This window comes from Larimichthys crocea, chromosome XXI (assembly GCF_000972845.2).
Source record: "Larimichthys crocea isolate SSNF chromosome XXI, L_crocea_2.0, whole genome shotgun sequence".
Classification (NCBI taxonomy): Eukaryota; Metazoa; Chordata; class Actinopteri; family Sciaenidae; genus Larimichthys; species Larimichthys crocea.
This window is the reverse complement of record NC_040031.1, coordinates 1,975,282-1,990,806: the sequence shown is the minus strand read 5'-3', so window position 1 is coordinate 1,990,806 and position 15,525 is coordinate 1,975,282. Positions and strand designations below refer to the sequence as shown.

The 15,525-nt window shown below is 40.8% G+C and overlaps 2 protein-coding genes across 2 annotated transcripts; one reads left to right on the top strand and one right to left on the bottom strand.

The window, feature by feature from the left end:
* Positions 1-2,223: 2,223 nt before the first annotated feature.
* On the bottom strand, positions 2,224-7,363 carry LOC104932991 (serine/threonine-protein kinase pim-3). The gene is made up of 6 exons (XM_027272579.1): positions 7,022-7,363; positions 6,097-6,197; positions 4,798-4,848; positions 4,195-4,558; positions 2,974-3,150; positions 2,224-2,811 (listed from the first exon to the last, which is right to left on the bottom strand). The coding sequence occupies exons 1-6, from the start codon at positions 7,098-7,100 to the stop codon at positions 2,606-2,608; spliced, it is 978 nt and encodes a 325-aa protein (XP_027128380.1). The 5' UTR covers positions 7,101-7,363; the 3' UTR covers positions 2,224-2,605.
* Positions 7,364-9,466: 2,103 nt separating this feature from the next.
* On the top strand, positions 9,467-11,121 carry kbtbd13b (kelch repeat and BTB domain containing 13b). The gene has a single exon (XM_010748346.3). It carries the CDS (start codon positions 9,622-9,624, stop codon positions 11,059-11,061), a length of 1,440 nt encoding a protein of 479 aa, XP_010746648.2. The 5' UTR covers positions 9,467-9,621; the 3' UTR covers positions 11,062-11,121.
* The last annotated feature ends 4,404 nt before the right edge of the window (positions 11,122-15,525 follow it).

Genomic DNA, 15,525 nt, shown 5'->3' with positions numbered 1-15,525 from the left:
TACATTCATTATCTATATTATCTTAATACTTAGACTTTAATGACCACGAACCTCATCAGTGAATATATATTTCAAACTGCGTTGATGTTTTTTAGTCGTATTTTTTTTACGTAATTGCGCACGTTATAAACATCATTAACCCAGAAAAGAGCAATAAAAAGCAATAAATAAATACAAATAATAGTACATATTTACCAATAACGCTATTTTGAATCATTTGAAATTTTCATTTTGTTTTGTTTCCTTTTTGTAGTTTATAGTGTTTCCATGCTTCTGTCTTCTCAACATCGACCACAGGGCGTCGCTGCAGACACATAAAACTGTTTCCAGACAATGTCACTGAAACAATACACAACTTTTAAAGAATCTTTATACTGCGACTGTACTCAAAGTGCATTCATATTGAAAATGGGATTTTATTTTAAGACGATCTGATATCTGGATCCCAGTTATTTGTTTTAAACCAGAAGAAAGTAATCATTTCTTTTTAAGGGTTGAATGAGTTCATTCTCAAAAGTGCTCTCTGAGGATTTATTTGCCTGTTTTGTGCAGTTTATATTTCACCAAGGCCTATTATATGAAAAGATTATCTTCAATTTGACAATGAGTACTTTTAAAATTAACTCAGTAAAAAACATTTCTTCCCTGATAAAAGACTGTGGGCCTTTTAATAAACCCTTCAAATGAGAAATAAATCAGTAATATTAAACTAGTAAATAGTAATATTAAATTAGTAAATAGTCACAACTTACTTCAAAGTTCAAACTTAAAATAATGTATAATCAATGTATTAAGTTGAGAAAAATGAAGAGCGTGAAAGGAGCGAACACGTCACACAAAATCAGTTTTTATACAAAAGGTTTAATTTGAAACAAAAATATATATATTATCGTGAAAAAATAGTTTTCCCCATCAGAATTTCATATTTAGAACCAAAAACTGCAACAAATGAGATGAGAAAATCATAACCTGAAGACTCAAATCTGAATTATATTCCTTACCCACAAAAAAAAAAACATTTTATAAAAGTTAGACATGAGACAATTTAAATAACCACAGGATGAGGAATGTCTCATAAATAAAACAGAAACATTTACAAAATATATACATGTAAAAAAACAAACAGATATTTATTGAAAATATAAAACAGAATATTTGCATTGACTGTGCGTTTTAAACTCAGAGACAGAGACAGAGGACAGATGTGGAGCCTCAGCAGCTTTTTGAGAACTGGCTGAATGCAAAATGTTTTTTTTTTTTGTTTGTTTTTTAGAAAAACATATCTCAACATCATTGTGATATCGACATCTAAACATTTCAAACCAGTTCTGCATGAAGGAGGAAACAAAACTACCAATTATGTTGATGAACCTCAACTATAAAAAGCTCAAGTTTAGCCTCTTTTTAAACCAGGAGCTGACCTGTAGAGGGTCGGGACATCAGCTGCACCAGCAAGGAGAGAGAACATCATATATTTCCTGATTTAAAATCATTTGTTCGTGGTAGCCTGTATGTGCATTTTAGTCGAAAAAGAAAACCCCTCACCTGTTTGTATAAAAACAGAAGGAGACGTTTGTTACATGACGAAAACGTTTATACTCAGCAGAGTCTCAAAAGTCACGTTTTGGTATCAGAACTGAGACTCAAGTCTGGTGTCCTGAACCAGTTCCAGCTCTTTGTAGAGGTGTGTGTGTGTGTCTAATCTAAAAAAACAGTTCTTCCTTTCTTTCACATCTGGAGTCAGATAAAATAATAAATTGTATGGAACACGTTAAATTTGCTTGAAGTTGATAGAAATCTGAACCTCATGTTCATTTTAAACATGACTTATGAGTAATGCAAAGTCTTTTAACATTTAAGTTTTAAACATCACTCTTGCTCTTGTTTTTCACAAGGTCATTCAGAAAGTAATATTTTGTGTCACATCTACAGATATATAACAGCAGCAGTTATGTCCTTAAAGGTTCAAATGCTTCGTCATGTCAACCAAAAAAGACAAATCTTCCAGCCATACAGTATCTAACAATCCTAGCAGACCATAAATAAAATATAAAAATGAAGCTTTGGGCCGCATGAAATCTGACCGTGGACCGTGATTAGCTCCTGGGCCGGACTTTGGACACCCCTGCTGTAACTCTTTGGGTTTTGGACTGCTGGTCAAAGTGACAGAGCAAGAAGCTGTTGGACAGGAGTAAATCTGAGATGACTCATTGTAGGCGAGAGTTTCATGAAATAAAAAAGGTGCCTAAACTAAAGGAACCTCATAAGAACGGTCCACACCTCCAGACCAGACTCCTGATCTGCAGGTGGTTACTGTGGTGACGTTCGATCCACAGCAGCTCTCTAACTCAAGGCACTCTGAATCAGGAACACCAGACTGAGAGCCCCACAGGTTTTGAGCCTCGAGAAGAGCTACTCCACCATCTGAGGACAGGAGGGGGCGCTGTGGAGCAGCACAGAGTCCACTGCATCCTGAACGCTGACCACCACTCACTCCAACACTTCTGAGTGACAACGCCACGATCAGAAGGAAACTCAAGTCAAACACCACCAGAGCGCAGCTGTCAATTAAGTCCATGCACTCTGACGGCCTCCCTTTGACCAATCAGAGGCTCTGCTGGATGGAGGAGGAAGACGAGGAGGAAGAGGAGGAGGAGTCAGTTGTGAGGGCATGGAGCGTGATGCCACTGTTGTCTGACTGCTGTCCATCGCTGCCCAGCGATGTCACCCAGGGGTGGAGGAGGATCTGCTCCAGGGTTGGCCGGTCAGATGGCTGCTGGCTCAGACACCAGCCAATCAGCTGCTCGCACTCTGTGACAGAAACACGAGAAGGTGAAGAAGAAGAACAAACTGATAGAAACGTCTTGTTAGAACAACAGAGGTTGTTTTTGTCTTTCAGGCAGCTCTTCCTAAACTTAAACCTAAAGCCTGCTCCCGAGTTCAAAGCAGACCGAACGTCAAACCCTGACTCACCTGAGGAGATTTTTCGCCTGAAGTAGACATGTCCTCTCAGGATCTCTTCGTCCTGCTCAAAGGGGATGTCCCCACACACCATGTCATACAGCAACACACCGAGGGACCACACGGTGGCCGAGCGACCGTGGTAGCGGCGGAATCTGATCCACTCCGGAGGACTGTACACCCGCGTACCTGGAGGGAGGAAGAAGGGGGCATTAGGTATTTTATAGGTTCAACCGTATACTATATCAAAACAGAATTACCAAAAAGGTACAGTATATTAGAGCTGTGGTGGATGGAGATCACCAGCATCAGCAGGAAGTGATGACAGATCATCATCGTGCTGCTGGTCACAAGAGGAGCAGCTGATGTTTCTGGACAGAACAAAGACGCTGCTGATCTGTCCTCACCAGACATGACAGGGCTGATGCATTACAGGAAGGAGGTCACATGTGTCCTGCCTTCTGGTTTCACAGTGAAGTAAACACACAGGCGGATGTTGACCACCTCTCTCTCTCACACACACACACACACACACACACACACACACACACACACCTCTGTTTCTTGTTGATATGATTCCCGGGACCATGATTAAAAATGTATCTAGCACTTATTGTTATTGCACCATTGGTTTTGACCTTGGCGCCCAACATTTTAACCACAGTGCCCCAATCTTTGTTTTTTTAAATGTATTACAGTCGTCCCTCGCTATATCGCGGTTCACTTTTCGCGGACTCGCGGATTTTTTTCAGTGTAATTTTGCATGCTTTTTTTTTTTAACAGTATGAACGCGCATTGTGTTCTGCGTCTGAAATTGGCTAAGGGAGAACCGCACTGTGTTCGTCGTCCTGTTAGGGAGTACTGTACAAAATGCGTGTAAAGGTATATAAAGTGTGTGGTTAGGGGTTTTACGGCCTTAAACATGTAAGAATTGTAAAAACTTACTTCGCGATTTGTTTATTGGGGGGAGGTTTAGAAGGAGAAAAGCGAAGGGGGACCACTGTAGTATATTATTAATTATTGATTAGCAAATAATAATAATAATAGATAACTACAAGAGCACACACCAGGAAACAAGGACCTGCAAACAGGAGTATTTTTGTTGTTGTCATGGTGACTGCCTGAAGTGACATTTATGACTCAATCACTGCGTCCAAACTTCTTTAATTTATTTCAGTTTCCTCCTTCCTCTCCTCTGTCAATTGCCCCCCACCACTGGATGATCACACTCACCGTCAAACTCCGTGTAGGCGGTGTCTTTGAGGAGGGCTCCTGAGCCGAAGTCAATGAGTTTGATCTGTCCGGTCTTCAGGTCCACCAGTAGGTTCTCGTCCTTGATGTCTCGGTGGATGACGCCGCAGGTGTAGCAGTGACGCACGGCCTCAAGTACCTGCAGGAAGAAGCCGCGCGCCACCACCTCGCCCAGTGCGCCACGCTCTGTGATGTAATCAAACAGGTCCTGCCCCGGCTCGGGACGCTCCATCACCATCAGCCAGCCGTCCGCATGCTCCCACCAGTCCAACAGGCGCACCACTCCGGCAAACGCTCCGCCCACCTTCTTCATCAGCACGATCTCCAGAGGAACCGCTGCGCCGCACTGAGAGAGCATCAAAGACGACACTTAGAGATTCTTTTCTTTGTCACACATGATCATAATCTGAACAGATTTAGGTTTTAGACTGTTAATCACACCAATGATTACATTTAAAGATGCACATAAATAGTAGGATTTAACTACTTTGTCAGGTCCAATGAAAAATCTCAATGAGACTGACCTCTTAATTAAATGATTAATAAACTAATAAATCTGTGGGTGAAAATGAAGGTAAATCTCACCAGAGAGCCCCACTCAGTCACTCTGTCCCTGCACACATGCTTCACGGCCACCTGCATGTAAACAAACATCATCAACATCCATGTAGTTATACATATAACCTAACTAGTTATGGTAGAATACATTCAGTCTCTGTATAAACACACAGAATAAATCTGACTGTTAACATTAACATGAAGCTTTTTGTTTGCTTCACCCAATGAATGTTTTTCTTTGTTTAGAAGTAAAAAGTATTTTCCCCCCAAAAATGTTGGTGACGCCAAATTATTAAATGTGAAACCAGTTCCTGCTCCCAAAGAGTAAAACGCAAAACAGCGAGATCATTCCTCAGAATAAGCCAAGAGGAAATCTTCATAGACCACATTTCTTTGTGAAAACAAAAGACCACATGCCAGACAGAACTGTGCTGCATCAAGCTACACAGCTGACTGTCTAACAGGAAGTCAAGAGAATAGACTTTACCTTCAAATTAAAAGCACAAAATCTAAACGTATTCTCTGGTTACCTTTGGGTACATCAGCTGTGAGAATCTGATGAACCTTTTCAGCCAACATGAAATGTTAATCAAAATCTAAATGTGGCAGTTTGAAATATTGTAATATAAATCAAATATAGAGTTACATTAAGAATAAGCTCATTATAGACAAATATATTTATAACGGTGGAACTAATGATTCAACAGCTTTAATATAAATATTACCAGTAACAATGTAATGAGACGGTCAGCTGCTGTTTTTTAAGTCAATAATTAACTTTTGCACTTTAAAAGTCCCTCACATTTTATGGAAATTTTAAATCTGATCGTCTACAATTCAATAACTGCTCTTCAACCTGCTAAGGAAAGAGCTCTGACATACCTAATAACTCCGTGGTTAAGATCAAGCATGACCTCTAAAAAGTCTTTTTGAAGACTTCAAATCAAATCAATTTTATTTGTATAGCCCACAGTCACAAAGTACATTTGCCTCGGAGGGCTTTACAATCTGTACAGGGAGTGACACCCTCTGTCCTTAGACCCTCGGTTTGAGTGAGGAAAAACACAAAAAACCCTTTTAATAGGGAAAAGAGGTGGAAGAAACCTCAGGAAGAGCCACAGAGGAGGGATCCCTCTCCCAGGACGGACAGACATGCAATAGGTGTCACATGTACAGACCAAATTAACACAAACATACTGTACAATTCACTGCGACTTTTATTTTTAAAAAGGCAGAAACCGGAAGCACAGCCACACTCGTGTGCAGCTTGACGCCGCAGCCGCAGCCATGTGGTGGGACCAAAACAAAGCGGCTCCGCGCTCTTACCGGCAGCCCGTCGGCCCGGCGAACAGCCGAGTACACTGTGCCGAATCCTCCGCTGCCGAGTACCGAACCGAGCCGGTACAGCTTCTCAAACGGCTGCTTGACTGAAAGACACAGACACAAATCATCATAATCTATCCAACAAGAGCAGGACGGGGTACATTACGTGGTGTTGCGCCAAAAATGTGTAACCCCCCCCTCACCCCGTCTCTGTGCCCATGTGTCCTCGGACTGTCCTCGACATAATATTGTCATTTTACAGCGTCAGTCTTACTTAATATAACAGTTTAAAAGAAAAGAAAAAAACAGCATTAATATACACAGAAAATATAGAAATCACTAAAAACAGCTAAATGTCTTCTTGTGTCAGCAGTTTAGAAAATGGTGGACCGTGGACAGCATCATCATCTCCTTCAATATCAACTCTTTCTTTAAAAAGTAAAAAGAAACCCGCTTGAACAAAAGGTGATGCTGTTTTTATGACGGGATAACTACTCATTATGGCACAACACCTGGCTTTCAAAATGGCCCCAGACAGTGTTGTTTAAAGGTCATACAGAGGCAGTCATCCACTAATGGATGAGCGGGTTGAATTAGAGTGAATTTAAATAACGTCACTATAAATACACAACTTTATTCGGCCGTGGCCCTTCCAGTTTGATAATTTGACTACATGTGGGGTTTCAGGTGATTATAATTGAGAAGCAGACATCGAATAATGAGTGCGACACGGCCACTGGTTACGTTTCTCCTCTTCACTTGCCGGTACACGTGTTACGCAGTATTATGTGACCCGTCACATTCTGTGCCCTCATTAGACATATCCGCTTTGGTAAAATGCACGTGAGGTTTTGGATAGGCGGGTCACAGGATGTAACGGGTCACCAAACACAGTGTAACACCGGCATGTTGTCGTTCCCATCGTTACCTTGCTGCAGCTGGAGCTTCGCCGGCAGATCCATGCTGGACGAGATGTGAGAGAAGGAGCCCAGCTTGGAGAGCAGCATGCTGCTCGTGACGTCTCACTAAAGATGAACAACAACAAAAAAAACACCTGGAAGATATTCACGTAATAAATCCCAGATAACAACAGAGTCCTCGGCCCTTTTCACGGGTGAAATAAGACGGTATCACGGTGAAACGCCATCGTTAGTCCGGTCATCAACACTGAAGAGGAGTCAGCGAGTCCCAGCATCCACACAGCCGCGCGCTACACTCTGCCGCTCACTCCGCGGGTGCCAATATTTACAAAGATCAGATAAGATCCTTCCGCCTAGCCGCCTCTTAGCATTAAATAACACTACAGAACCTGTCGCGTCATACCCAAACTATCAGACTGGATAAATAGCGGTGTGTCGGGTCGAATCAGGTGACCGTAAATTTTAAGTCAGTGACGTGAAAAAGCAATGAAACCAATGAAAATGCCCGCGGACTACTTTTACATAGTAGGATAAGCGAAGGGATTCAGAAAGGGTCATTCCAGCGGTGCTTTGGCTCATCAGAGAGAAAACAATAATATCACCTCTAAATCTTATCTATAAGTAACAATAAAACACAGTAAAAAATAATAAAACAACAATGGAAATACAATAAAAATGTTAAGAATATTACATAACATAATTACGTAAATTATTATTCTTAAGGCTTGCAGTTCAGCCACAGCTGACTCAGTCTGAAATCACATTAATCTAAACCACAGGTATCTAAACTTCTTTTCAAGATGGCCAGATTTGACATCTGACAAGTTACATACAAATGCACAAATTGATACAAATCTTAACCTCATGTTCATTGCAAAGTCTGTCAACATTTAAGTTTAAAATATATCACTCTTGCTCTTGTCTTTCACAAAATCATTCAGAAAGTAATATTTTGTGTCACATCCACAGGACAGGTACATACGGGTACACCAGCAGTTATGTCCTTAGAGGTTAACTTTTGCACATTCAAATGCTTTGTTATGTCAACCAAAAAATTTAAATCTGCCAGCCACACAGTATCTGACAACAGTAGCCATAAATAATATATCATAAAAACCAAGCTATGGGCCACATGAAATCTGACCACAGGCCGTGATTGGTCCCTGGGCCAACTTTGGACATGCCTGATGTAAGCAGTTCACCTCTTGGCAGCACTTTGCTTTCATTTAATGTATATTATTGTTTTCATTATTTGTTTTAGGTTTTTTGGACTTTGGAGTACTTTGGAGTATAAAAATAAAATAGCAAAAAAAAGTAGTAATACCACAATATAAAGGTGACTGGTTATTTGGGGCCCTGAAATAAGTAAATAAGTAAACAAAAAATGTACTTTTTATTCAGTACATGAGTAATCTTCCATGCGCAGTGAGTACATATGTATTAAAACACAGTCTGGGTGTTTGATTGTTTGTTCACTGAAAAGAAGTGATTTAACTGTTTAGATGTTTCAATGTAGATTTTTTTTAAATCACATAATATCAATATTTTATATTTATGTCCTTACATACAGAACAAATGATTGTTTTGCACACTGACCAACTGTATATTAGCTCATTATGATAACTGATTTCTTGGCTAATTTGGGACAGTGTTGTAAAAACGTTATTCTCCGAAATAACGTCTTTTTTACTGCTTGGTGTAAACAAAACCATGCAATATCACAGTGCATTTGTCTGTGCAGTCTTATAATTTCATCCCCAGGCATTATTTCCTCTTCTTGTGTTATTATAACAAAGTGGAGCAGAGCTACACCTGCACTGCTCTCCCTGCTCACAAACTGGCGGAGCCGGTGAGATTGTTTTGATTGAGGAGGCAGCGACCGGATCACATGACTTACTGTATTACTGCCCCATTGAGTGCAGATCTAGGTCAGCTCCTCCTCCATCACTGTAAGTAAATGTAAAGAGGCAGATTGACAGGAGACAGATTTAAAGACATAAACAGAGGACTGATGGAGTGAAAACATCTTCAAAGTAAGAGTTTACATCCAGTCAGAGACAAGAGGTTGATTATCCCAGAAATGACATCACTGTCAACGTCACAGAGCTATCTCTGTGACATACATTTCAACCGAATGGTTTCACAACAAACTAAAACCGGTCTGGCACTTCAGCATACAACAGCCGCTGCACTATTGCTGGATATTGTGAGCCAGTTGGCCCAAAAAAATGCTGTCACATGGGAATATTAATCAAACATTAAAGCATGTTTAATTCAACCCCTTCTCAAAACTGTAAATCAAGGTAATAGGTAAGTTAGGAAATGGTTAGACCGTTCACAGCAGCAGATATCACAAACTCTGTGTTCTCCCTGTGCCCTTTTGTCCACAACATGAATGCCAGGTCATTTGTTCTCTTCTATGTTTAGCTGTGTCTATTTTGGAAGCTGTGAAACAACTGAACCTCCATGAAGAGCGAAGCTGCTTCGTACTGACTCTCTTCTCTCCAGTTCCACGTCAAGACTTTTGGAAACATTTAAACCTCTCATGTCATTTTCATGGAGGATATTTTCTTGAGTTAGTTTCTTGAGTCACTGTCAGAAAATAGAAATGTCAGTGCACAGCAGTGGGTCTGAGGACAGCAGCAGCTGTGACGGTGCAGGCAAAAAATATCTGCCATGTTGTGCCTCGGGACTCGTCTCAGCTAAATTAACTATCGTGGTCGGAGACACACATTTCTCAGAGGAGAAGATGTTACTTGTTCAGAGCTGTGACTATTTCCGAGCTCTGTATCGCTCTGGGATGAAGGAGTGTTGGCAGAAAGAAATCCATATCAAGTCTCTGCGTGCGCGAGGCTTCCTTATTGCCTTGACAGTTTTACGAGGTGAAATGCCCATCCTGGATGGTGACGACATTGTTGAGGCCATCGAGTGTGCTGCTTTCTTGCAGGTGGCGCCACTTACTAAACATCTCATCAATGTCATCGACTCTGAGAACTGTTTGTTGATGTATCACACTGCTGCAACCTTCGGACTTATGGACCTTTACCACTCTGCTGCACTGTTTATTCGAAACATGTACGCCGACCTGGAGGCAGAGGTCAAGAAAACCTTTCCATCAGAGTTGATCTCCTATGTGGAGTCTTTGACCCCAAGTGTTTTCGTGGCTGTGGGGGCCCATGTGACCTGTGGCGTGGATGACACTGTACACGCTGCCTCCAGGACAGTCTGTTACCTGGATGAAAGTGGCAATAATTGGAAAGTTTTAACAGATCTTCCTTTACAGGCTAGCACATCCATGGCTGGAGTGACTGTTTTAGACAACAAACTCTACATAGTCGGAGGAGTTCATGGACTTCATAAACAAGTCGTGGACTCTAGTTTCTGCTACAGCGTTGAAAACAACAGCTGGAGCACCATCTCCAGTCCAGCCCAGCTGCGGTACAATTTCAGCCTTGTGGGTGTAGATGGTCATCTTTACGCCATCGGAGGAGAATACCAGCGAACAGTGATGTCTTCTGTGGAAACATATGACATAACATCCGGAAGGTGGGGATTTGCTGCTCACTTACCTCGACCGGTAGCAGGAGTGGCATGCACCAAAACCATGAGTAGAATATTTGTGTGTCTGTGGAAGCCGATGGAGACCACAGAGATCTATGAGTACGTCCCAAAGAAGGACGAGTGGCAGCTTATTAGTACGCTGATCAGGCACCAGAGCTATGGCCACTGCATGGTTGGCCACAGGGACAACCTGTATGTCATGCGAAACGGGCCGTCAGATGACTTCCTGAGATGCCTGATGGACTGCTATAATCTGAGCTCGGGCCAGTGGTCGTCTCTGCCTGGACACTTCGCCAACAGCAAAGGTTCACTGTTCACAGCAGTGGTGAGAGGCGACTCTGTGTTAACGCTCAACAGGAGCATGACTCTGGAGTATGCCATTGATGGTAAAACCTGGAAGCCCAAACGGCAAATGAAGGGTTTCCCCAGAAGTGGATCTGTGTGGACATTTCTGCTCCAGCTGCCAGATACTCTCATACTGCAGTAATTGGTTAATATGCTCTGATTGATTGGATGGTCAGCATCTTTTTACACTCAGACATTTTCTTTTCTACACATTTGTGCGTTAATAAATGTAAAGGATAACTCCTGTTTATTACAACTTTGGTTTTTGTTGTTCTGTCCATTTGTTGATATCTCCAAAAAGAAGTCAAAAGAGGTCTTGTGTCAAAGTCTGTTTCCCCTGTGAATACTATTTATTATACTGCTTCCATTTCTGGTTGGGGTTAGAGTAAGGTTGGTTTTAAATGGGTGTAAAGGGAAACATAAATCAATGTGGAAACAGACTTTGACAGAGCAGAGGTCTCATCTACTCATGACCGTTGACTGTGGACAGCTCACAAATCTAATAAGCATGCAGTGCAGTCTAGGTATTCCCAGGATACATGTGAAGCAGCGTCAGTCCATTACCACTGCCCTCACCACTGTCAATATCACAATAAACAGATCCTGGAATTGGTTACTTATGTAGTTACAGCTGGGAAGTGGTAGATGATTACACATAGGTCTTGGGATGGAGGCATTTACACCTTTTCAAAATCTGGCTAGACTGCATCTCAGATCACTTCCTGAGGTGGTTTAAATCACATTTCAAGCCACAGTCAGTGTTTCTTGGATGATCATCTCCTTTACACTTTGATATCAGATTTCAATCTGATCTGCCAAAGATACAGTGTAAATGGGGTCAGGTAAGAAACAAGAGAAGTCAGATGCTCGTCGTAACCCTCCAGAGTTATTTGGAAAAGAGAACAAGGGATATTGTGTAAGCAAGATTTGAAGCTAAGCACATTCATTCCTCTGAAGGACTTTTAAGTCCTACTTACTGGCATTTCTTGTGTGTGTGACAACTGTGTTATGTGACTGATTTACCTTGTTGTGATGTTATATATACATAAGACTTCCGTAATAAATTAAAGTTTAACTAAGATAATAATTGCACAAACATGTGCACATTATCTTGTGTTAGGACCTCAGAGGCTCTGTTTGTCTCTGAAATATTCCTGTTTTCTGATGCAGTATAGGTTTATATCAAAAATGGTTTGATGATCCATGATAATTTTTCATCCAATTGATTTAAAGTTGTGATTTATATAATAGAAATTAGTCATTTGGAGAAAAGAGAGGAAATTTAGGGAAAGAGAAAAATCTGAATTTAAGATATTATGTGTATGACTATATGCCCTCCATCATGATCAGGATGTGATTTATAAATGGAAATGGAAATCTGATTCATCTCATATAGTCAGTGTGTCTCTCACTGCTGCTGGTTCAATGTGAACTCCAGTGTTTGTCCTCACACAGAGCTTCTGTTTCCTGCAGCAGCCTCTGTTTCCTCTTGGCACTGAGAGATGATGACGATGGAGGTGAATGGCAGGCAGAGCCAGGCACCACGGGCGTCTGGGCACGACGCCAGCAGCAGGCAGCGATGCTAAATCTGACCCAGAATAAAGAGAGAGGCTGGGGTCAGGCCGGGACACGGCACTTGGGCTGACGCCCTCTACAACCTCCAGCTTGAGCCTGGGAGTGAAGCCAGGAGGCAGAGCTTTGACTCAGTGATGGATGAGCATCTATCTGTGGACATCAATCAGTTTATCAGACCACACAGTCTTAGTGTCTACTGTTTCTATTTCTGTCCTTCATAGATAAAATTAACTTTCAAATGATGTTCATTTGTCAAACCTGCATATTTTTGAACGGAAACCTGACCTATCCAAAGTAAAGGACTATTTTTTCTCTTTCTATTAGCTCCATGTTTTTCCACAGTGGTAGAATGTAAATAAGCACTTGAGTACTACAGTTTTGAGGTACTTGTACTTCACTTGAGTGCGTCCATTTAATGCTATTTTATACTACTACTACTCCAGTTCACTGCATTTTGGACATAAATATTGTACTTATTTACTGATTTACATCTATTATAAAGTGTTACTTGCAGCTGATGATAGTAATAAATTATTATAATAGCTATTACTGACACAAGGCAGCAGCCATATAAATTGTCTAAATTCACCCCACCCATTCACCAGCTGCAACATTTCAGTGATTTGTTTTATATGGTAATGCATCAACAGTTATGATGGGATATAATATTCTCAAATGGCATAACTGTGTACTGAATACATTTACTTTTTGATACTTTATTTTGATGCTAATACAGAATATTTCTACACAATGATATTGATACCGCAATTCAGAAGCTACTGCTTCTGAATACTTCTTACATCGCAGTTCCAGTTCTTTGTGGATCAAGTTTTAGAGATTTGAAGCTCAGTGTAGCAATTTTACATTATTGTTTTCAACAAACTGCTGCAAAATAGATTTTATATATTTTCAAACAGATTCTGAAGCATGTGCGAATCCAGAGTTCACCAACATAAGTTTGGATTGTTATGGAAAATGTAAATAGGAAGCTGTAGAAGGAGTGGAGAAGGTTAAATTAGTGATGCTGTGTATTTTTGCATGTGTTTGTGTTTATGTGTGTTTGTCTAGTTCATTTAGTTTGTGTCACTGTATTTAAATTGTGACCTGCCAAAAAAAAATTTATAATTACATCTGTGATGGAAAACACTTGGATGGATTAGTAAAAGTAAGGTTATATTTGTTTTGACTGCAGTTTAGCGAGATGAGTGGCTGGTTCTAGTTTTGCTGTCTGCTCATCGGCTCTAGTTTCTATGCAAGCTGCATGTGAATCTGATATGAAAACAACTGGCGGACCAATTAAAACCATAAGAAGAAAAACAAAAAGAAACCGCAGCAGGCACAGGTTCAAAGACGTGACCACACTGACCAGAACAACACAGGAGTTGGGAGTAATTTAGGGACTAAAGATTTGAAGCGCACCATTGTGGCGCTGAGGTGATGACACCTTTGACCTCTAGAAAGCTGCTTTATAAAAACCAAACTCTCTTCAAAATGACCTTTCATACTGTGAGTCAGTAAGAACAACCAAATCCTTACTGTGTGATTTTCCAAAAAAGTCTTCAATTTTTTATGGATAATACAAAGAAGCTGTCATATCTGACCTTTAAAACTCTATTGTGAACTTTCTTGCATAAAAAAAACAAATAGAAATCATGCTGATGCTACACATGATTCAGGTGAATGGTGTCTTTGTCATTCGTAACCTGTCACACACTATGTAACTTTTACTTGCTCTGTACGATCACTGCCAGAAGTATGTAACACTTTTAGGTACGTTTTCAGGTAAAATTTAACAGACTCAGCAGTCTCTATGGACAAATGGCAGAGGCGTTGTGACTGGAAGGGATTTATGGAGCAGCTAAGAAGAGAAAAGGAGACAGGGAGCAGCAAGAAGCCACCAGAGAAGAGTAAATTTGGCACGAGTTTCCACTGGCAAGAGCTTTTTGAACTAAGAAGCTGAAAAGCCAGTCACCGAGCTGGCTGGCCACTGTTCGGCTAGTAAGTTATATTAGCTGGCTCTGTTTGTGTATTTACTTACTTGATGTTTGAATGTAAATAACAAATGCCACACATTCAACTTTCCATGCCAGCGTTGCACTCGAAGTTGTGCACACTAAGTTTTTTATATACAAGCGTTATATAAACAAGAGGTGATTTTACAGCTCTGCACATACATGAATTGAATGTAAAGGGGCTGATCCAACAGGAGATACAACCCACCCCCACCAACATCTCCCCTTTACAGACCCCACACAAAGATGAGTGCTGTCTCCTCATCACCTCGAACAGAGTTCAGACTTTCAGTCAAAGGTCGTCTCTCTCAGTGGGGAAAAAGAGCCATTTATGGAGATGAGGCAACATGGAGCGGTCTTCTATAAACAAATGTGGCATTAAGGAGGGGTGTGTGTGTGTGTGTGTGTGTGTGTGTTGTGTGTGTGTGTGTGTGTGTGTGTGTGTGTGTGTGGTGTGTGGTGTGTGTGCTGTGTGTTGGGAATGGCCATTACTCACAGCAGTAAAAAAGAGTATTAAGAGTCTTAGAGTCTTAAACTGTTTTTTTTTTTTTTTTTTTTTTACAGCAGAAAGTCAGATTCAACTCATCATGAATATAAATAAAAAAAACTGTCTGAAGATACCACTCTTATATTTGTCCGTTAAATATGATGCTACAGACAGCAGCTTGTTATCTTTGCTTAGCACAAAGACCGGAAACAGGGCCAAACTGCTAGCCTGGCTCTGTCCAAAGTTCACCTATGATCACCTGTAAAGATCATTAATTGATATCTTATATTTTGTTTGTAATCTGTATAAAACCAGAGTGTAAAATTCATGTTGTGTTTTTACATAGCTTAATATGTAATATGAATGTTAATGTTGGATTGAGGCATCCAGTACAGACACCAGGATCTTGCTGCTGGGTGTAGTATCCAGTTATAATTACAGTCATAGTTTTGGGTTACAGTTTAGTTATGTACTGGTGTGTTTTACTTCCATTTGTTTCCCGCCAGTTTCATTTGTCTGTTCGACCCTGACT